This window comes from Lycorma delicatula, chromosome 11, assembly GCF_047948215.1.
Source record: "Lycorma delicatula isolate Av1 chromosome 11, ASM4794821v1, whole genome shotgun sequence".
NCBI classification, from domain to species: Eukaryota; Metazoa; Arthropoda; class Insecta; order Hemiptera; family Fulgoridae; genus Lycorma; species Lycorma delicatula.
The window spans coordinates 6,304,025-6,326,389 of NC_134465.1; the positions used below are offsets into that span (position 1 = coordinate 6,304,025).

Below are 22,365 nucleotides of genomic sequence, written 5' to 3' on the forward strand. Positions count from 1 at the left end.
AAATTTTTAAATCAAAATTCTAACTATAAAATTTTACGGCTAAATTGAAATTTTGAATTTAATTTTGAGTATTTAATTAAACCGCTTTTTTTAGAAAATCGATAACAACACACGTTTATATTAATTTATTAAATAAATAAAATTTACAAAGTAATGTTGAAATAATATTTTTTTTTGTAGTGTTTACTACTTTCTTAAAAGAAAATATCGTTCGCGAACGTTAAACATCGCCTGTCAACAGATTCCACAGTGTACCAACATTCCTAGGATTGACAAGACCAAAATCCTCGCCAAAATAAACAGAACGATTTGCCAATACAATCACTAAAATATCAACCGTTAAATTATTAGAGAATTTAAAAAAAAATATAATTTACATTTTGAAAATTTATTCTAAATACAAATCCAAAATCTACGTAAGCGAAGCCGCGGGTAACAGTTAGAATATATATATATTTAATGTGTACGTTGCAATGTGTTTAATTAACTAGTGAAACAATAAGCAACCCCACACGGTCCAATGAGGTGAGGATGATATGTAAATAAGGTATAGTCTTGTACAGACTTAGGCCGACCATTCCTGAGATATATGGTAATTGAACCCTAACCACCAAAGCATACCTGTATCTACCGTCTAGTATTCAATCCGTAAAAAAGCAACTAGCTTTTAGTAGGATTTGAATCTCAGTACCTTCGATTTCGAAAATCAGCAACGACGGGTTTCGATTTGCGACGACGAGTTAACCGCTATATCAGCCCAATGGGCTCTCTCTCTCTCTCTCTCTCTCTCTCTCTCTCTCTCTATATATATATATATAGATATATATATAGATATATATAGATATATATATAGATATTGTCTATATATATATATATATATATATATATATAGACAAAAACATATTTGAACAGAAATGGAAAAAATAAAAGACTATGAACAGATGGTAATACATAACAGTTTTCATTAAATTTCAATTATATTGAAAAAAGCTTCGACTTTTATAGATCAGTAAAATAAAATTCATAATCAACAAATTGTATTTTTGATTGTTAAAATTCGGTGAGTTCTAACGAAAGCCGATTGAACTACTAAGAAATGAAAACTTCTTATGTACAGTGAACTTTTTCATGCTGAAAATGGTGATAGAATTTTGGATCCATTTAAACTAAACCATTAATTAAATTATCACGTAAAGAAATACTTTTCTCATCTACAGACCGTTCTGATTTTATCTATTTTAGAGTTTCTTAAAATAGAATTTACTTACGCAGACCCCAAAACCACCGTCAGCTCAAAATTTTATATATATTTCACTTTCTTGTGGACACGATAACAACCGTAATTTTGCGCCAATCACTTTCAAATTGATGCATAAAATATATCGACCCAAAATCTCGGTCGAGTTCGTTAATGGGTAAAATCGGACCACGGGAGTGGAAATGGGAAGGCTTTTTATAAAAAATAAAATATCGCTATAACGTTCTTATTAAGTAAAATATCGAATTCGTTTTAAGTTCCTACTATTCTACGGATAAGGGTCTTAAACTTATCTAAGTAAAGTTTTTTGACATCACCAACCAACCGTTGGCCCAAGGAGTGGAAAAAATGAGGTTTCGAAAACAAAAAAGATCATACCTCCCTTAATAGTCACAACATCGAATCGATTTAAAGTGGTCGTTAGTCCTCTAAAACTTTTGTCTGAAACAAGTTTTAAATTGACCAACTCTTATAGCAAGGGATGACCTATATGTTGCTGGAATTGTAAGAAGATTGTTGTATGCTAAACACGAGAAATTTTTTCACATGCGACTATTGTCGTATTGAGTAAATTTGAAGTTTTTCTTAAACCAAAAGGGATTTTTTTTTACCTTTGTAGATTTTTTTTATTATTAATTTCATTTACGGTAACTTAATACGTTTATTATTATTTTTTTCAGAAAATCAGTAGTAGTAGTTCAACTTACGGTGCATCAGAATCCGGGTATGTCGGCGGCGGATACGGCGGTTCTGGTGTGTACGGAGGAGCAGCCAGTGCAGCTTCCTCTGCAGTCTACGAACAAGCACAATCTTCACAATCACAATCATACTCCGGAAGCAGTTTAGATGTCGCTAGCAGTGGCGTCAGCGGCTACAATGCTGTCGGCGGAGGTCTTGGAAGATCCGCATCTTACGTAAGTTGAATAAAACTTTAACTTTTTACGATTCGACTTTTAACTTCTAAATATAATAAAATATACTTTGGACTTTTGTCCGATTCTTTCATTTATATAATCGATCGATCGCAAAACATTAAAACGTTTAGAAAATTCTTTATCTTACGTTCGCTAAGCGTGTTTTTTTTAATTTAATTATTTATTTTTTTACTTGTACGAAGCAGAGGAAATACTGTGATCTCGAAAAATTTCGGTTTACAGATTTCAACGGAAATATCCATTTTGACTAGTTTCCGCGTGATGTCTGTACGTACGTATGTGCGTATGTATCTGGCATAAATAAAAAACGATTAGCCGTAGAATGTTTAAATTACGGCTTCTAGGACTATTGTAACATCTAGTTGTGCATCTCCCCTTTTGATTGCAAACGACTGGACCAAAAGTATCCAAAAAAGCACAAAATCCAAAACGTTTGGATTTTGGACTTTTTCTTAACTGTAGTAATAAGCCCTCATCGAAAGTTTTTCAACGATATATCATAAGTAATACTTACTTTCATCAGTTCAAGAATTATAGCCAAATAAAAGTAATTAATGAAATATTTGGATCTTACAAGTGGAAGGCACATCGGTTCAAATCCGACTTCACTTCCTTTTTTTAACTTTTTCTTTTAAATTTTAATATATTGATTTATTAATAATTATTATTAACCTCTGATTGTAAAAAAAGGTTTTACAATAAATAATAATTCTATAATAAAAATAAAAAAGAAAATCAAATTATTAATAAAATTGGATTTTTATGTACTTTTCATTTTTAAAAAATGTGTATATGTAATTTAATAGTCGTACAAGGAAGTGTACACATCAGATGTTTTTAATAAAATTCTTTTAATCGATAAAGATTGAAAAATTATTTCGTAACATCTACGCGGAAGAGAAATAATTTAGAAGCGATTACCCACAAAAAAAAAGTTTAATTTTGTCTCACGGATTTTTAGTGTTTTTACGACTATATATATATTTTTTTATTTTTTTTATTTTTAGGGTGGATACAGTGCAGTCAGAAGTCAACAACAACAATCTTCTTACGTAAGTAATCTTATATTTACAATTATTTTTAAATTAAATTCAAAGAGAATTACGCAGAATATCCATTCTGATAACTGATTAAAAATAACTTTTAACGAAAATATTTTCATCTTTTGATACTGTTCGCTACAGACGGAGGATGGAAATCTCTGAGTTGAATCGCCGTGATAATAACCTTTCAGCTCGTTCCGATTAACTACTCGTATTCTAGATATTTTTAACCGAATAATAAGATTAATATTGTAGTTAATTTTTAACTATATATTTCTATTCGTTCTACAAATGGGAAATATGAGATTTCCCAAATTATTAAATCGTCCTATATAATTCATTATTTGGTTTTCCGCTTTCTTAAAATACTTCATAAAGGTACGAAAATTAAGAAGATATTTTGCAAAACCTGATTGTAATATTTTAAAGAAAGACGTAATAAATAAACATTTTATTCTAACCGATACGTAATAACGCATTATATACATCATGTCAGGATCGAGTACATGCGCTAATTCATGGATAAAAAAAGAAAATTCCCAGAATCCACCTGGATGAACCGACCGAAACTACCGTAAACACCTTGATTCAGAGCAACGAAACAAAATACACTATTAATTAAAAAATAGTTCTATTTTAAGTATATATTAATAACTTAAAATATAAATAAGTGAAATAGCAGTAAATCGATAAAGAAATAAAATATAAATATTAATAAATAAAAAGAAAGCGATTGAGAAAATCCTATTTTTATAACCGATGTTACATACGCCGGTGAATCACATACCGGTGGTTTTATTTATATAAATATTTAATATTAAACTGTTACAATGTATCCGGCGAATAATTTTTTAACCGGTAATATATAATGTTTTAATCGTTTTAAAAAGTTACGATTATGATCTCCTGATACAGATACATATAAATGTCACCTACGAAGACTGTAACAATTCAAAATTTTGGTTTAACATTTTGAATTAATAAGTAAATAATAAGTAATTAATATAGTTGGTTTTGAATATCGGGCAAATTAGAATGGTGAATTTAACCGAGAATATTTTATTTCGAATCGGTTGCCAAAAATCAAACAAGAGATAAATATTAAAAATTAAAAAACACGACTGCCGAAAAAATATTGCTCTTGTTGTTTTGGTTTGGATCCGTCGTGAATTTGTTTTATTCTGGCAAATATCCCGTTTAAATTTTGAAAAACGGACGATTGGTCGCAGAAAAAATAAAAGCGCTGATTTTGGAGGTGCTGTTGCTATTCCCAAAACAGCGTCCCAGGGACAACCAGTTTGTTACCGATTGTTGGTCGTGATCGGTCTAGCCTCACACGAGGTTTTCACATCACCTGACCGCTCTAGCCTCACACCCAGTCCCCACGGGAAGTCCATTATGATTAAACAGAAATTTTTAATTTATTTAATATTATTTTATTTAACGTGTATTTAATTCTATTATTTTTTAATAATATTCAAGCGATTGATTTGAATCATTCGGTTCAAACTCAGTTCACAGTTCATTAATTCAATTCATTAAAGTTTGTGCTTAAACTCCACTACTACATATATATATATATATATATATATATATATATATATATATATTTATATATAGAACCTATATAATAAACCCGGTAACATAAGGATTTCTACGCGGTGTCATACATCTAATTCGGCTCGGCTATGAGCAGCTACGGTGGAACAAACAAACATACACTCCAAATACGTTACCCTCCTTTTTGGGCAGTCGTGCAATAAATGAGAAAATTTTATTTTTAATTGTACATGTTTGCCGTTTTTATCTCTCAAATTCCCAAATTTCCGTTTATCTCTATCGTAAACATATTTCATATCGTATAAGTAAAATTAAACATAAATATATATATGAAATAATAAAACTTTATTTCCTTGATTTAACATTACATTGTAATGTTACAATGAATTTTAATATTGGCTCCATTCATCTTTTTAATCCGCCGTCTTTATAATAACTCTCCCTCGGGATTTTTTTAAAAGAAATCCCGATTTTTAAATCAATCTTTTTTAACTACCCGTAATTTTTTTATAAATAATGAAGTATTTAATAATCGATTTTTCTATTCCTTTCAGTCAGCTTCTTCAACATCAACAACAGTTAACTACAGCGAATACTGGCCAGCACTTTATCAAGACCAGTTCTTCAGGGTATGTATAAAAAAAACTAGTAACCGTAATATAAAAATGAACTTAACAAAATCGAAAGGCTGTTAGTATAAGCAAATTTAAACTGTACAGAAAATATATTCAATAAAAAAAAAATGTTCAAAATATATCAAAAAAACAACAAGCTGACAACACAGTTGTAGGATTTTCCCGTCACGCGGCTATAATATTTTTATAATGTAATGTCATATTTTTTCGTTTATTTAATTCAATGAATATAACTAACGCGCGCGCATACCGCATTTTATTGGAGCGGGTGTGGCGGCATTAACGGCGAAGGTCGGAGCTAACAAAACTAATGTAATTTTACAACTTATATAGAACAAATTTCGCTTGTACGGTCAGTAGACCGGTGAATATAATAGAAAGGTAACAACAGAACAGTAACATTAACCTGTTTAAAGAGCAGATTAGTAGAACATATGGATTGCATCATCGCATTCTATAAACATAAATATCTTCTTTTTTTTCCTGTTTAGCCTCCGGTAATTACCTTTCAGATAATTTACAGGATGATATGTACGACTGTAAATGAAGTGTAGTCTTGTACATTCTCAGTTCGACCGTTCCTGAGATACGTGGTAAATTGAAACCCAACCACCAAAGAACACCTGTATTCACGATCTAGTATTCAAATCCTTATAGAAGTAACCGGCTTTACTAGGACTTGACGCTGGAACTCTCGACTTCCAAATCGGCTGATTTGGGAAGACGCGTTGACCACTAAATAAACGTAAACATCGGTTGACCAAAACATCACTCATCGCAACTCACAGTAAATAGTGAATATCGTACTGAATCAGAATGTTAAGTATTCGTTATTATACTTTCCCGTTATTTTTAATTTACAAAGGAGAATTTCTGATTATTTACAGTTCTTTAAAAGTGCAACAGCATATAACTGTTATCAAAATTTACGTGAGTGTTTTGGAAACATCGACATATTTTAAACTCGATCTTAGACCATTATATTTAGCAGTAAAAAAATACTTATTATTTACGAGACAATTCAATTTACGACAATTTCAATTCTTTACAGGGACTTCAAGTTGCGATTAGTGTATATATCGGACATAATTTTGCTGTTATATTTTCAAAATTACTTTGCAATATTAAAATTAATTTTGTACGTTAGAATGTTTGTAAAGCATTATGCACCAAGTTTATTACAATAGTTATATTTTGAATATTATTTTAATTTTTGTATAACATAATGTTCAGTAACCTTTGGCTCAATTTATTAAAATAATAATAATTTTATGAAAATTATAAACAGCTCTGATGAAAGATTTTCAAATCTGTGAATCGGCTAGATTTATACAGATAATTAGTAGTGGAGCATATAAAAAAATACTAGTGTTACAATTATAGCAATATGTACAAACACACACACACACACACACACACACACACACACACATGCATAAAATAAATATAATTATGCTATTGTTTATGTTTTAATTTTTCATTTTTTTTATTTTCAGTCTATTTGTGAACTGGACTCCTTCCACAGATCTGCCCAACTCACCCAAACCGTAAGTACACATTTTAAATAAACATGTTGAAAAACATTCTAACTATTCATGTTAATAAATATTCTAAAAAATTGCATCCTAGCAACAGAAAGTTATTTATAAAAAATAATAATAATATTGTTTAACAATTTTTTGATTTCAAAACTCTAAATTAGATTAAAAATTGAACTGCAGTAATAGAAATAAATAATATATTTCACTTTTTAGATGTGTTGATAAAAATGTGTATAAAAAAGATTAAGATTGGGCGTATAACAAAAATTATCAGTAACAGAAATTAATAACAGATCTATACATCCTTTCCATTAAAATTCCGGGCTATTACAAAAGGACTTCACAACCGTAAAAGCAGATAAAAATTTATTTAGATAACTTGCAGATGCAGTTTAGGTTTCATTTCATAGCATAATACATCAAATTTTGACTCGTGTAGTTCCTTAGTACTGAATTGAGCCACCAGCGCTGTCACTAGCGTTGTTAAAAATGGATAGATTTACTGATGCGGAACGTGTTCGCTGTGTGTTTTAATTTCACGATTTGCAGTCAGCATCTGCAGTTCAATCTAATTTTCGCAGATAGTACGGTAGGGAGCCTCCTATTAGTGTAAGCGTACAATTTACCTTTGGCACCAAACCTTCGAGACAGGTTTTTCTTCTTCCAGGAGACAACTGTAAATGATATCGCTCGCCTGGACACACTTCAAAATTTTCTTATTCTTCAGTCACACGATGCTGACCAAGATGGTGTTAATATCAGCAAGACGTGGCCCCACCTCACTCGCCTAGAAATCCGAGATTCCCTTTATAGTCGATTCCCAGGTCGTCAAGATCCAATCGCACGGCCACCTCGCTTCCCAGATTTGACTTCGCAAAAGTTTTTCTTGTGGGGTTTCATTAATCCGAAAAAAAGCCCGGATTTGTGGCGAAACAATTCACGGCTTTTGCACCAGAATAATGCGCCTGCTCACACTTCATCGCTCAATTTTTAGCCAAAAACAAAACTGTAATATTCGCCAGACATGACCCCGTGTGACTTTTTTCTGTTCCCAAAAATAAAGAGAACCTTAAAGGGCTGTCGTTTTACAATCATAGATGAGATTAAAAGCGAAGAGCTGAAAGAATTAAACGCTAATCCAAACATCGAGTTCCAGAAGCGTTTCGGGGATTGGAAAAAGCGCTGGCATAAGTGTATAATATCTAATGAGGACTATTTTGAAGGGTATAACATTAATGTAGACGAATAAATAAAATTCTTCCAAAAAAAAAAATTCTCGTTACTTTTTGAACAAACCTCGTATACCGTCTAATCAGTTAAAGCGTTTGTTTTGAATATAAAAACCGTAACATTTGAAAAGCGATTTGTGGATTTTAATAGAAATTATTGAGGTAGTCTTTCTCTATTTAAAAAAACAAATTTTTTTCAAGATGTACGCATAACAAGTAATGCATTCGTATTTATGATTTTTCCAGTTTTTTATGTGCGAATAACCTGTATACTTGAAACGAGATACGTTTCAGAATGTATCTGTATGCAACAGGAGCGAAAGGATACCTGAATATAATTCAACATGATGTAAATGTAAACGCACCTAAAATAATTTTCTTTAAAATCGATAAAATATAAAATAAATAATTTTTTTTCTATCTTTTTCAGTTCCTTGCTCAAAAAGAAATCGACTACTACAGCACATTTGTAAGTATCTCTATGTATTATTTTATATAATATTAACATCCCAGTCGCGGATTCGCCCGCTGTACAGTTACTTGCGTTTATCATCGCGGTCAATTTTTTATCTAATGGTTTTTAATCAAGTAACCGGAGGCAGCTGCAGCCAGTCGCGTCTCGGACATACTGTAACAGTGGCAGTTACTGTGTTGATTGAGCCGCCGCGCCGTACACCGTCACAACTCTTAAAAAATCGAAATTCAATAAAACCCGATAGCGTTTTTACATATTTATCTGAAGAGTATTTACAAGCTGAAAAAGAGTAAATATCTCTTTAATATAATAGGAAACGGGGGCAATTTTTAACTTTTATTACTTTTTTCACCCCTTTGAAGGTCGAATTTCGGAAAATCTAGAAATTGGATTTTAGATACTCACATTAAGATTATACGCGTAAAAAATTAAGTTTATATATTCATCCGTTACTGAGAGACTAAAAAAAATAAAATTCAATATCCGAAAAAATAGTAAAAATTCATTTTAACCCTTTAAACTCGGAATTAAAAAAAAAATCCTTTCTTAATGTGCATTTAGACCGTACGAACATATATATAAATTTTCATAAATTTGTCTTCAGTAGATTTTGTCGGGCGTTGATTATTTACTACTCGCTCACGACATTTTCATATATAGATAAATATCTATTTAAAACCGATTTCATTCGTAGTTTATTTTTTTTAAATAATATTTTCTAAACAAAAAATTAAAATCATTTTAGGAATCGCGTGAATTTCTTATTTGACAGGTATTTTGCGTAATTTAATAGAATGAAAATAATAAAATAGATAAAAACAAAAAATACACGAACAAATTTCACAGATTAAAAAAAAAACTCTTCGTAAAATGTAGCCTTCTAACAATGTAGCAGTACAGAAAATATTGCACACAAGACACACTTTAAAACGATGATTAAAAAAAATTGTACGTTTTCTATGTAAAATAAATAGAGTGTTGTATAAAACAAATCATATGTTTGTAAAATGTTTATTTCTCAACAAAAAAATTACAAAAAAGATAAAGCTCAAAAAAAAACAAATAAATTCGCAATTTGATTATAAAACGACTATAATCAGTAAACGAGAAAGAATTAATTAAAAGTTAGGTATAAATTCAAAAGGAATATTTAAGAAGCAAAATCAATACAGGTTTCTAAATACCATTATTCATTATACAAGTAATATATATATAATGACAAGTCTAGTAAGACTTTTCCGAACGAAGAATTTTATTAATTTTAACATTTTTAAAAAAATCAGGTAACGCAAATGATAGTCTGTTGATGGCGGTTGGATAGACCACCAGCAGGAGTCTTACATTCGTGCGTAAATGCATTTATCTTTTCACCTTGCACTGTTACTCCGGATCTAAATTGTTCTTTACCATCATTAAATGCTAGTTCTATGTAAAGATTAAAAAGTAACGGGGATAGGGAACATCCTTGTCTGACTCCCTTTCTTATGTTCTTCAATTATTACTGTTGCCGTTTGGTTCCTGTAAACGGTAGCAATCGTTCTTCTATCTCTGTATTTGAACCCTAATTTTTTTTTAAATGTTGAACATTTTATTCCAGTCTACGTTATCGAATGCATTTTATTAAAAGTTATATCGCGATTGTTTATTTTTATCGCTAAGATAGAAATTAAATATAAGCGAACACTACGACATAAAAAAATTGAAACTTTTTAACTTACATTTTTATAAACTTTTTTTAATATTTTTCTTTTCAGAGTTCATTTTACAGCCAGAACGCCTTGTTACAAAAATACATCTTCGTAAGTATAATTTTTTATGACTATCCTTTAATCCTATAAATTTACGATTGAAATTAGAGATCGATTAAAGTCACCGTTTAATGAAATATTGGATTGAAATTAATTTAAAGCCTATTGTATTGTAAGGCAGAATATCTACAAAAAAAAAAAAAAATTAATACATAGAACTACAATTAAATCGGTTACAAATAACTGTCTTCATGTAATATCTTTACCGATAAGTTTGATGGTTAATAACTTGCTTCATAATAAGAATAAAAATTTGAGAATTGTATTATTTTAACTCTAAATACTTACTTTATTAACTTATAAAATTTCATTTGATGAAATTTGTTTATAGAAACCTACAAAAGTTATCCTTTTGACGAAATTTTAACTTGAATTATTAAATAACTTTTCTTCTCCTTCTACTCTAACTTGGACTTTTTTGATCGATCGTTTTCCAGTTAACTATAATTTCCAAATAATTATAATACTACAGTATTATAATATATTATATTATTTATTTTAGTAATATAAATATATTAGTAAGGAAACTGCAAATCAAGGAAGGACTTTCTGTTCAAGAATCGCCATGTTTGCTAGCGGCACTGTTAAGCGTAAAGATAGGGAATCAATCTACGTTCATGCGCCGGATTAAAACTGTTTTTTTTTGCTCGTTGATTCTAACTTTAAATTATCAACGTACACCTCAAATTAAATATTACAACAAAATTTATACAGAATTTTATTCTAAGAAAATTTAAGAACGTAAGGTTAAATTGAACATAAGAAAGTGTTCAAGAAAATTTACTTTAAAAAAATTCGCACAAATATGACAGAAAAATACTGTATTATACTTGTAGACCGAAACAAGAACTATTTCAATATCGGAAATTATTTAGGAACAAAATCAATTATTACAAACGAATAAAAATCAAAATTTAATAAAACTACTTATTAAATAACATTATTTATATAATTCATGTTTATTTTGACAACAAAAGTATTAAGAAACGATTATTCATTACTTTTTTTATTTTTTAAGTTTGCAGTATTAATTACAAAATTAACATTTTTTTTCATATTTATTCTTAATGTAAATTTGGATCTCTGGAACGATCAGGCAGAGGGGGTTACTACCTCAGTAACTCACAACAAGACACAATTCAGGTGTTATGCTCGGTATTGTTAATCATACATCACGAAATTTATGTACACTCATATATATATAAACTAATGTATATATTTTATTTTTTCAGGCTTGCACCGGTTTTATCGTAAGTAAAAACAAAAGAAATATAATATTTTTTTCAGTTTAAACAGGTACTTAATTTAGTCTAATCTATCTAAAATAATAAGAAAAATAAGTATATATTACGACAGACATTATATATTCTAAAGTTATCGATCGGTTAGTAAAACCGAACGATAACTTGGTTTACCCGTTAACGAAAATAATTTTACAAAAGTAAATATTTTAAAAATTAAATCAAACCGTTACAAAATTTAAACTATGCGATAACTCGATCGAGCTGTAATTGTATTCCTTACAAATGCTTATTTGTTAATAGAAATTTTATTTAAATAAAAAACTAAAATGTAATAAAATTTCACACGAAAGCAACGATTTATTTTAAATAAATGTTATCTTTTTTCTGTAAAGAAATAATACAATTAAATTTATTATCTGAAAATAAAGAGTGTTCCATAAGTCTCCATACCTAGGAAAAATAAACATTTTTTATGAAGGTCATGGTGTATTATGTAAATATACAAAACATAAATAATCTGAAGGAACGTATCACAACTGGAGTTGTGCTTGTAATGGCGTTGGTGAGACGCTCCTTGAGATGAGCTGGAAACTTACGAGACACTCTGTAGTACATGAAATAACTTATGTACCTATACAACGACAAATTATTTACAATACTAAATCTCTGTTGAATATAATTAAAAGGTAATACGATGATAATGTGTGCTTAAATGCAGTTAAGTATAAAAATTAGGCCGGCCTCCGTGGCGCGAGTGGTAGCGTCTTGGCCTTTCATCCGGAGGTTCCCGGTTCGAATTCCGGTCAGGAACGGCATTTTCACACGCGCTACAAATCATTCGTCTCATCCTCTGAACCGTGCTTAACGGTGGACCTGGAGGTTAAACAGAAAAAAAAGTATAAAAATTAGAAATTAAAAAAATAATGATTACGGAGATTAAAATTCAAATATTTTTGTGCGCATTTAGAGATCATTAATCTCAGTTTAAGAACGATTTTGTTCTGATCACCTGAGAAAAACGATCGGAATGTCGAAACACCCCTCCGTTATATATTTATTATTAAATACTCCCAACAACATTTCAATTTTTTCGCGATAAAAATTTTATTTATTTATTTTTTATATTAATATTCTAAATATAAATTCACTTAAAACAAAAAAAAAAAAAAAAAAAAATATTAAAAACGTTTAACTATGACATTTTTTTTTTACGTACATCTCATAAATTTTAACACAATTTTATCCTAAAAATAACAACTTTTTTGGGGAAAAAGTATTGTTTTTAGATGAATATTAAGATTCGATTTGCCAGTTATAGTTTATTATTTGTTTAAAATTTTTGACAGACGCTGACAATAATACAAAACGTTCGAAAAGTCACATAGCACTACGTTTAAATACCAAGTGATGATGTTTTATATTATTTAATCTTCGAAAAACATTTTCGTTTTTTTTTTTAATTTTTATATTTCTTTTGAATATCTTTATTGAATATTATCTTTCTTTCGAAAAGATTTTCGAATATTTTTTGATGTCATATTATTTATAGTGAAAGTTTTAACCGATCTGATGATTTTATTAATTCTCATAATGCGATCGGATGAAATTTCTTACAGTTTACCGGTTGACTTCTATTCGATCAAAAAATATACGAACTGGATTTTACAGAAACGGTATTACTGGCCCTACATTTTTTGAAAATGTATTGTTTATCTGTAATTCTGTAATCGATCCTCGGTCGATTCTTTCGTTTATCGACTGAAGCGAAAATCAATTACGGTCGGTTCAAAAATAATCCCGTGTCGTCGAAATTGATGGGACAGAGATATTTTTTGGATAGTCTTTAAAGACTGAAGCATCTTGAAAGTATTTTAGGGTCTTACACCACCGCATTTGAGCAAGCAAGCGAACGTGAACGAATTAGTTTTTAGAAATAAAGCGTTCTAAATGCGTTTTAAAATAAATCGATTCGTATCAAGATCTCTACATCCGTACAAGTAGACCGCAACCATCGTCTTTAAAAGTTTACTTGCCGGTCCGTCTAGTCAGAACGTGGACCCTGGGGGGTCCAGACGAATCCCGGAGTCAACATAGGGTCTCCCGAGGCCTACCTCATGGCCGCAGAGTTCGCTTCGCTCGTCATTCCAGTACTCCAGGGGGGCCGGCAACCTAGACACCCGCAGAGCTGGCTTCGGTCGTCATTCCCATCTACCCTGAGAGCTTCATCCCCGCACTGTACGTTTTCCTCATAGTTGTAGGAATAATACTGATGAATAATAATTATAGTATTCAGGCTTTATAGAAACCCGAAAAAGAAACTAAATTACAAAAGATAGAACATTAGTAACTACGGTAACTAAAGTAATCGCACATCTGACGACGAAAAATTCATAAAAATTAATTTGCCGATGGCGGAAATATAATAAAAGGATCAATCGGTTTTCTCCTTAATGAATATCTTTAATTCACAACTTCACCTTCCTTGGGGGCAAAGAAATAATCAATATTTCTAATATCTTATCCTTCAAGGGAGCTAGGGCCTCGGTCGATGGCTTAAAAACCTTCCCTGGGATAACCCAAATGTAAACTGCAAATCTCAAAGTAATCGTTCGGTCGATTCTAGCGTGTTGCGATAAAAAATACACGGAAAAACTTTATTTCCGAATATCCGTGGTCTGTTAGATCGAGAGAATACCTGATGCAAGCAAACAAATACCCGGTTTGAATTTTAAAAATCGGACGATTGTTTGCAGAGATATTACAAGAGCACCCTGTTGAACCCCCCAAAACAGTACCCTATTTATTATCAGCTGATGCTGGTGATTGGTCTAACCTCCCACGAGGTGCTCGCATACTTAACCTCACCGACTTAACCTCACGCAGCTATCACCACGGGAAGCCCATATTATTAAACATACATTTATTTAAATTTATTTAATATTTTATTTCACGTAAATTTAATTTTATTATTTTTGTAATATAATTCGTTCAACCGATTTGAACATTTAGTTCATAACCGACTAAGACAGTGATAGAGGCTGACAGTTCCCAGTTCGTTAATTCGATTCATTAAAGTTTGTGCTTCGACTGGCAAATCTCCACTAATATTTTTTCGAGATGAAGTATATTAGATTATAGGTACGCCAAGAAACACGGGTAAAAATTTGGTTGCGATCGATCGAGTAATTTTTTCGTTTACCCCGAACATACAAAGATTCTCTTCATCTTTATACAATATAGATGCAGATCTGTTAATTTATAATTAGTAGTCTGTACTACATACAATTTATTACTCGTTGCGAGAACATCTATCAGTCAACAGCAAAGCGACTTTCCGAACAATGTATACTTAAAAATAAACGTAAATATCTATCGCTTATTACCCTTTGAAAATATACGCGCAGAATAAAAAAAAAGCGATTCAATTACCACGTAAAATAACTTGAGATATCAGTCGGGAATGTAAGAAAATACATGTTTAATCATGTATTAGTAATGTATAATCAGTTTCAAATAAAAATCATAAATAAAAGAAAAAACACGTATATAATCGTAGAAATAAGAAGTTTTCTTATAAATTTATAAATTGATTATCATCCGGTTTGATTTAAAGTGACCGGCGCAACGCGTTGCTAGTATTAAAGACGATTAAAAAAAAATTGATTTAATTTTTATAAAAATATTTTTTTTATACTTGTCAAATTATAACTTTGTAATTTAATAATAATTTTCTTTTTTTCTTTTAAGACCGAATCTGATGCTGAAAGACAGATCTTCTTTAACCAAGTAAGTATTCACAGTTTTTATAGGTAGTGGTATTTAATTTTTTTTTTAATTATGAAACAGCGGGCTTATCGTTTTTGCTATTTTTGAAGTAAATGAAAACAGAAATGAAATCGATTGAAATTTTTCGTATATCGATCATTTTTTTGCTGCGTTACTTGAATCGGTACTCGGTTTTATTAAAATAAACAATCTATAACCCGAAGGAGAAAAAACTCTTTAACATAGGGAATAGCTTAGAACATCTCAAACAGCGACACATAATCTACAACAATAATAGTCTTATCGATTATCAACATGTTCTAATGTTTATTCCTTGATGCGTGTCATATATACTGACTATTTATAATACCGGATATAAATTTCAAATTCATTCCTTAAAGTATTTATTAATAACAGAAACAGTTTCAGTAGGGGCGTTATCTGTTAATAGTGGTAACAATATAACTAGAACAATCAACTTATTATACCTCACAATTTAATAGGAGATTAATGAACTGCAATTAAAAACGGTACATCATTCGTTGTGTATCGCTGGCTTTAAAATTATACGGTCCTTATGTGGTATTACTCTAAATTATTTCAGGGTAAAAAATTTAATTTCTATTACTATTCGTTTAAAGTTCACTTAATTATGCGTTTGATAAGAGAACGATTTAAGTATAAACAAATTATATCATCGGGAAAAAGAGAGAATCTAAACCTGCCCCCCAAGGTTTCTGCATTTATTTCTCTCTAACGAATTAAAAATACCTTTTATTTACATAGTTACATACTATGACGATAAGTAACGATTAGCGATTGTACACACTAGTATTATTTGTATAAGGAACGGTTGTCCGTAATCGACGAATATTTTGTAGATCTTATGAAAATAATTTGTCTATAAACAATAGAATATGGACTATTTGGTCCTTCTTTATCGTCATTTTTTTTCAATAAATTTGCCATTTTATCCTAGTATATTGTTATCATCGTTTGTTTCACTTTTGAATAAATGCATAATAGAAATACATATTTTACTCAAAAATATTACCTTCGCTAATTTCTCGGGTTAACCGGTGAACTATACAAACCTATAAATTAAATACACTACGCTTCACTTAGAATTCTCTAAGTTTCCTCAGGTAACGATACGCACATCATACAAAATTCTCTTATATACTATATAAGAGAATTCTGTATGACGTGTCTATGAATGCGTACCCGAGGAAGGTTTTTTCCCTACCTCCCGGAACCAGACCCCCAAAAAAGCATGAACACGGTTCCGAAAGGCATCTTTGCCTCTAGTCGCCAGACGAGGGAAACGCCAGGCCCAGCTATGCCGTTCCCGGCCTCCATCACCCGGCAACCGAGACTCGATCATTTGTGCTTCGCCTCTAACGGGGACATCCCCGGAGGGACGGCCCCGCGCCGGGACTCCGTCTTTTAGCTCAGGGGTTCGAGAGTCCCCGCACTTCATCACCGCGGTCCACCCGTGCAAGCACGGGGGAACGGCAGTTCCGTACGGAGCTGTCCCTCACACCCTCGCTTCCCGATATTTCAGTTGCAGTATATATTTCAGTCGAAGTCCATCGAACTTCGTACCTGAGGAAGGTTAGACAATCCTAACTGAAACGTTGTTATTTAATTTATAATTTTGTATAGTTGATTAGTTAACCCGAGAGATTAATAAAGATAATATTTTTAAGTATATTTAATTCTATCCGATCAAGACAAAAATAAAAGTAAATAAATTCCATTTAAGTTAATATATATATGTTAACTTAAATGGAATATATATATATATATATATATATATATATATATATATAATGATGATGCTCGAATTAAAGTTCAGAAATTAAGCGAAAAAAAGTATACATTTTACAGTTATACATTTCTTTAGAAAAAACAAAATCGTTCTCCAACAATAAAAAAAAAAATTAATTAAAAAAATTAAAAATTCTCGAAAATCGGAAAATTAAAAGAGTATCAAAATTTAAATATTTCGAAGCAAATCGCTCTAGAAAAGAAACCGCTAAAAGTGAAAACTCAGAAAATGGCGTTAGCGTTCAACTTAACATGAAATTTATAAAATAAAAAATTTACTTCGCATATGCTAAACTCTGAGATTACAAAACTGTTATTCTTCCGGATGAGTCATATGGCTCTGAGCGTTAGCAAAATTTTTTGGATAAAGACCGTTTTAAAATAGAGAATAATGTTAAAGATATGGAAACAAATGTTTTTTCGTTCCAGACTTACTAATATATATATACAATGACATGGCATTTAATTTTCAATCGTCCAAGTTTTTATTTATTAAATGCCACTTTTTTTTGTAAAATAAAAGAATAATGATAAAAGTCATATTTACAGCTTTTTTAATAAATTAAAAAATAATTTCCTTAGAAATCGCATCATGAATAAAATTTAACATAATAAATACAGCCAGACCAATCATAGAACACTAATAAATTTCCATGACCACACTATAATAATCTTAATTCTTTGGTAATAAAAAGTAATAAAACATATTTTTTTTATATTGTAAAATTTTACATTATTTTTTAATATTAAAAAATAACAGGTTTTATTAAAATATGTATCTTTTTTTATATAAAATTTTAAAATAACAATAATTAATATATTTTAAGCAATAAATTGGTTTTATAGTACGAAAATAATTTTCTCTTAAAATCAAGAGGTTGAGGTATAAATAATACTGGCATAACTTTATTCTGAGTTTAGTTTCAGTGGTTACTTTTACATAAAATTATTAAATCTATAAATATACTTTTATAAGATAATATCTTATCGTTAAATGATATATAAGTTAGTAATTGTTTTGAATAATGACTTTTTTACATAAAAAAAAATTATCGGTTGAAATAGCATTTCTAACAAAAGTTTCGTTTTTTTTTTAGATCGTTAGCCAACAGCCAGCTACAATCATCAGGGTAAGTAATATTTATTTTGTTTATTTAAGTAATTATTTTGTTTATTATAAATAAACAAAACATATAAATAAACATATAACTTATTAATGTACAAGTTATATGTCAGCGTTTCAAAATTATTAGAGACACTGTACGTTGAGTAAAGATGTTCTCTCTCTTTAATAATACATATTATTAAATATTTTTGCTATTTAATTATATCGGGTGATTAATAAGGGATTTCACAACTTTAAAAACATATAAAAATTAATTTAGATAACTTACAGATTCGGTTGACATCTCATTTATTAGCAAAACACATCAGGTATTGACTTACGTCGTTCATTAGTACCTATTTTGGCCACCGGCGGTATCACCAGTGTTGTTAAAAATGGATACACTTACCGGTGGGGACCCTGATCGCTGTATGTTTTGGTTTTGGCGATGAGCCGACGTTTCAAATCAGCGGCAAGGTCAACACTCATAACTCCCGAATATGGGGTAGCGAAAACCCTCATGAAATAGCCCTAAGGTTAATGCTTTTTGTCCCCTAAGCAAAATAAGACTGTACGGACCGTTCTTCTTCCAGGAGGCAACCGTTTACCTAGACGTGCTTCAAAAATTTCTAATTCCTCAGTTAGACGATAATGACCAAGACAGACGCAAGAGGGGACACCATTTTACTGCCGCCTAGATTTTCTTGATACTCGATTCTCAGACCGGTGGATCGGTCAAGAAGATCCAACGGCACGGCCACCTCGCTCACCAGATTTGACCACCCTAAATGTTTCTTGTGAGGGTTTCATTAAAGATCGGGTTTTACGTACCACCTTTGCCTACCGATCTTTTCGAGTTAAGACTTCAAATTAATGCCGTAGCTGCAGAGGTAACGCCAGACTTGCTGGCAACAGTCTGGAATGAAATCGACTTCAGATGAGATGTACATCGCATCAAAAATGAAAGCCATATCGAACCAAAATAAATGTCGGGTGCAAATTTGATATGTTTTTCTATGAAACGAGACCTCAACCGAATCTGTACGTTTTCTAGATAAATTTCTATATGCTTTTGAAAGTTGTGAAGTTCTTTTTTAATCACCCGGTATTATTTATTATTATATTTAAATTTTAATTTATACGGTCAATAGTTACTAACAAATGCCTACAGCACACACTGAAACCGAATCCAACGTTGTTTAAATTCAGCGATTAATGGGAACTAATTAAACGAGATGTTAAAATTCTATCCTTCCATTACGAGGTGTGTGAGAAAACTAATAAGACTGACTTTTTACTTTCCAAAGTTTTTATTTTTTCAAACAATATTATCCCCTTCAAAGTAGTTCCCTCGGTCGTTGTTCACTCCTGGTAGCAGCGCTGTAAGGCTTTAACTGATCGGTCACAGTCTTTTGAATGTTCTCCAGAGTTCCAAAATGATGTCTTATAAGACACGTTTCAATTTCGGAAAAAGGAAAAGTCACAAGGACTCAAATCAGGTAAATAGGGGGATTGAGGAACCGTAGGAATGCGTTTTGAGGTCAAAAATTCCCTGATGAAAATGGCCGTGTGACACGGAGCGTTGTCATGATGAAGCATCCACTTGCCTGCAACGTCTGGTCTCACGGGAATCACTCTTTTCCTGAGCCTTTCGAGGACACCTTGGTTGACAGTCTGTCCAGGAGGAAAAAATTCCTTATGCACGATACCCCTACTGTCTAAAAAGCAACTCAGTACGGTTTTGATTTTTGATTTGCTCATTCGACATTTTTTCGGTCGAGGAGATGACGGAGTGTGCCACTCTTCGCTCTGCCGCTTTGTTTCAGGATCGTACTCAAATATCCAGGATTCATCACCTGTGATCACACGATTGAAGAATTCTTGGTCATTGTCAATCCTCTCATGAGATCAACGCACACGTTTCTTCGATTAGGACAATCTAAAAACCTCACGACGGAACAGAAGGACTCTGTTCCGTTGCAAGGTTTTTCGGCACCGATTTCGCACAAACCTTTCGCATATTCAAATCGTCTGTCAAAATTTAATGTACGGTGAAAGTGTTTAAATTTAACTGTTCACTCATCATCTTTGTTGTTAAACGACGGTCTGATCTCACAAGAACCCTCACACGCTCAAAGTTTTCATCAGATTTTGAAGCTGAACGTCTCCCTGAGCGAGGTTGACCTTCAACGTGTTCTCGGTCTTCCAAAAATGATTTGTGCCGGCGGAAAACTTGTGTTATTGATAAGCAATGTTTTTCAACTTTTCAAAGGTCACACGCGCGGATTTCCCAAGTTTAACACAAAATTTGATCGCACAACGTCGCTCTAAATTCCGATGCTCCAGTTTCGTAACACAACTTCACTGATGGCGCTGTAAAAAATAATGCTTTGGCTGAACGGAGTTGAAACTCGTACTGAACATGTGGAAGGGATGAACAAACCGGTCTAACACAGACCGGTAGACACAGCGTTGCCAGATCGCTCGCAGTGTTACCAATCTCATTATTTTTCTCACACACCTTGTATACATAGTTTAATTACAAGAATGCTGCTCATATAATGAAAAATCATTAGGATGTAAGGAGATGAAGTTTACTGCATTACTATACCCAAAATGTTAAAAACCGATATTTAATAAAAATTTATTACGTGACCAAACATATTTCAAAATGCAATTGAGACTAAATCGGTCAAATGTAGAAATTCAAAGTTATGTATGAGTTGTTACTACACCCTATTTCACGGTTATTTTAAACGCAAGGTATCTTGAAATTGGGTCTTTTTTTAATTTATAAAAATAATCACTTTGGTTCACAAATTGTTTTTTTTTTTTTTTTTAATTCATTCATATTGTTTTTAATTCTAAGGTTTTTATAACTTTGGAAAAATTTGATAACTTGAAATTATGATTTTATAGTTTTGCAATAATTTACTTAGAAATCGTTCCTTTTTACAATGTTAAAAAAAAAACTTACATAAAACCATTCAATTTTAAATTTCGATTTTTTTCAATTTTAACTCATCTCAGACACGTAAAAAAGCTTTTCTTAATGTCGTTTCAAATTTGATCGATTTTGAAGAAACAGTTTTTCGGTTATTGATTTTTCATAAAAGACTCCAGTTTTTTAGCCAGGAACGGTTGTTAAGAATAATTGTAGTAAACCTTCTCCTAGAAATGAGCGAGTCACAGATTTTTTAAAGCAACTTTTATTGTAGTTTTGAATTCTAAGAACAAATGATTGATTAATCTGAATATCGGTTAACTAATAATTTATATTTGTTTGTTACAGTCTCTCTTACTTTTCGCCGTACATGTAAGTTTAAAAAAAATATATATCAACAATATTTTATAAATTAGGAATAATTTTTATTAGGATTAATTTTTCTTAAAAATACGTTGATATTTTTTTCAATTTCCTCTAACAAAATTTTTGATAATAATTATTCTATAAACTCTAATAAATCTAGGTTAAGAAGTAAATGAAAAAAAGAAGTAAAATGAAAAAAGAAAATTATTGACCAAAACAGATCGATAGAAAAATTCAATAATTGTTTTCCGTATTTCTTAATTTTTTAGAAAATATTTGTAGAATTTCAGCATTTTAAAATATGAATTAAGCCTAATTTTAATAAATTTAACATTTTAACTCTACTATAGTTTTTTCCTCGATATTAAAATTCTGAAAACTATTGCACCAGCAAAATTTTAACTTTCCTTCTAGATTTAACAGAATTTTCATTTCCTTGTTAAAAGTACAAATAAATACGCAATAAATAACTAAACGATCAGAAATAACAAACAGAACGATAAAAAATCTTATAAAAAAATTAATAAATAAAACTATATGCTCATTTTTATTTTTAAATAATCATCATAAGTTAGCTACAAAAAATAATTAGTAAAAATAAATCATCAGATGTTCTGTCTGGCGGTA

At 30.8% G+C, this 22,365-nt stretch overlaps 1 protein-coding gene across 3 annotated transcripts in view; it reads left to right on the forward strand.

The window, feature by feature from the left end:
* Window positions 1–22,365, forward strand: part of LOC142332604 (uncharacterized) — an 88,126-nt gene that overhangs the window by 10,478 nt on the left and 55,283 nt on the right. For all 3 annotated transcript variants that reach the window (XM_075379138.1, XM_075379136.1, XM_075379137.1), the window contains exons 5-14: window positions 1,939–2,172; window positions 3,201–3,245; window positions 5,351–5,425; window positions 6,928–6,978; window positions 8,632–8,670; window positions 10,431–10,475; window positions 11,717–11,734; window positions 15,476–15,514; window positions 18,421–18,453; window positions 21,721–21,744. In XM_075379138.1, the coding sequence (XP_075235253.1) occupies window positions 1,939–2,172; window positions 3,201–3,245; window positions 5,351–5,425; window positions 6,928–6,978; window positions 8,632–8,670; window positions 10,431–10,475; window positions 11,717–11,734; window positions 15,476–15,514; window positions 18,421–18,453; window positions 21,721–21,744 (603 nt within the window). The remainder of the gene's footprint in view (window positions 1–1,938; window positions 2,173–3,200; window positions 3,246–5,350; window positions 5,426–6,927; window positions 6,979–8,631; window positions 8,671–10,430; window positions 10,476–11,716; window positions 11,735–15,475; window positions 15,515–18,420; window positions 18,454–21,720; window positions 21,745–22,365) is intronic.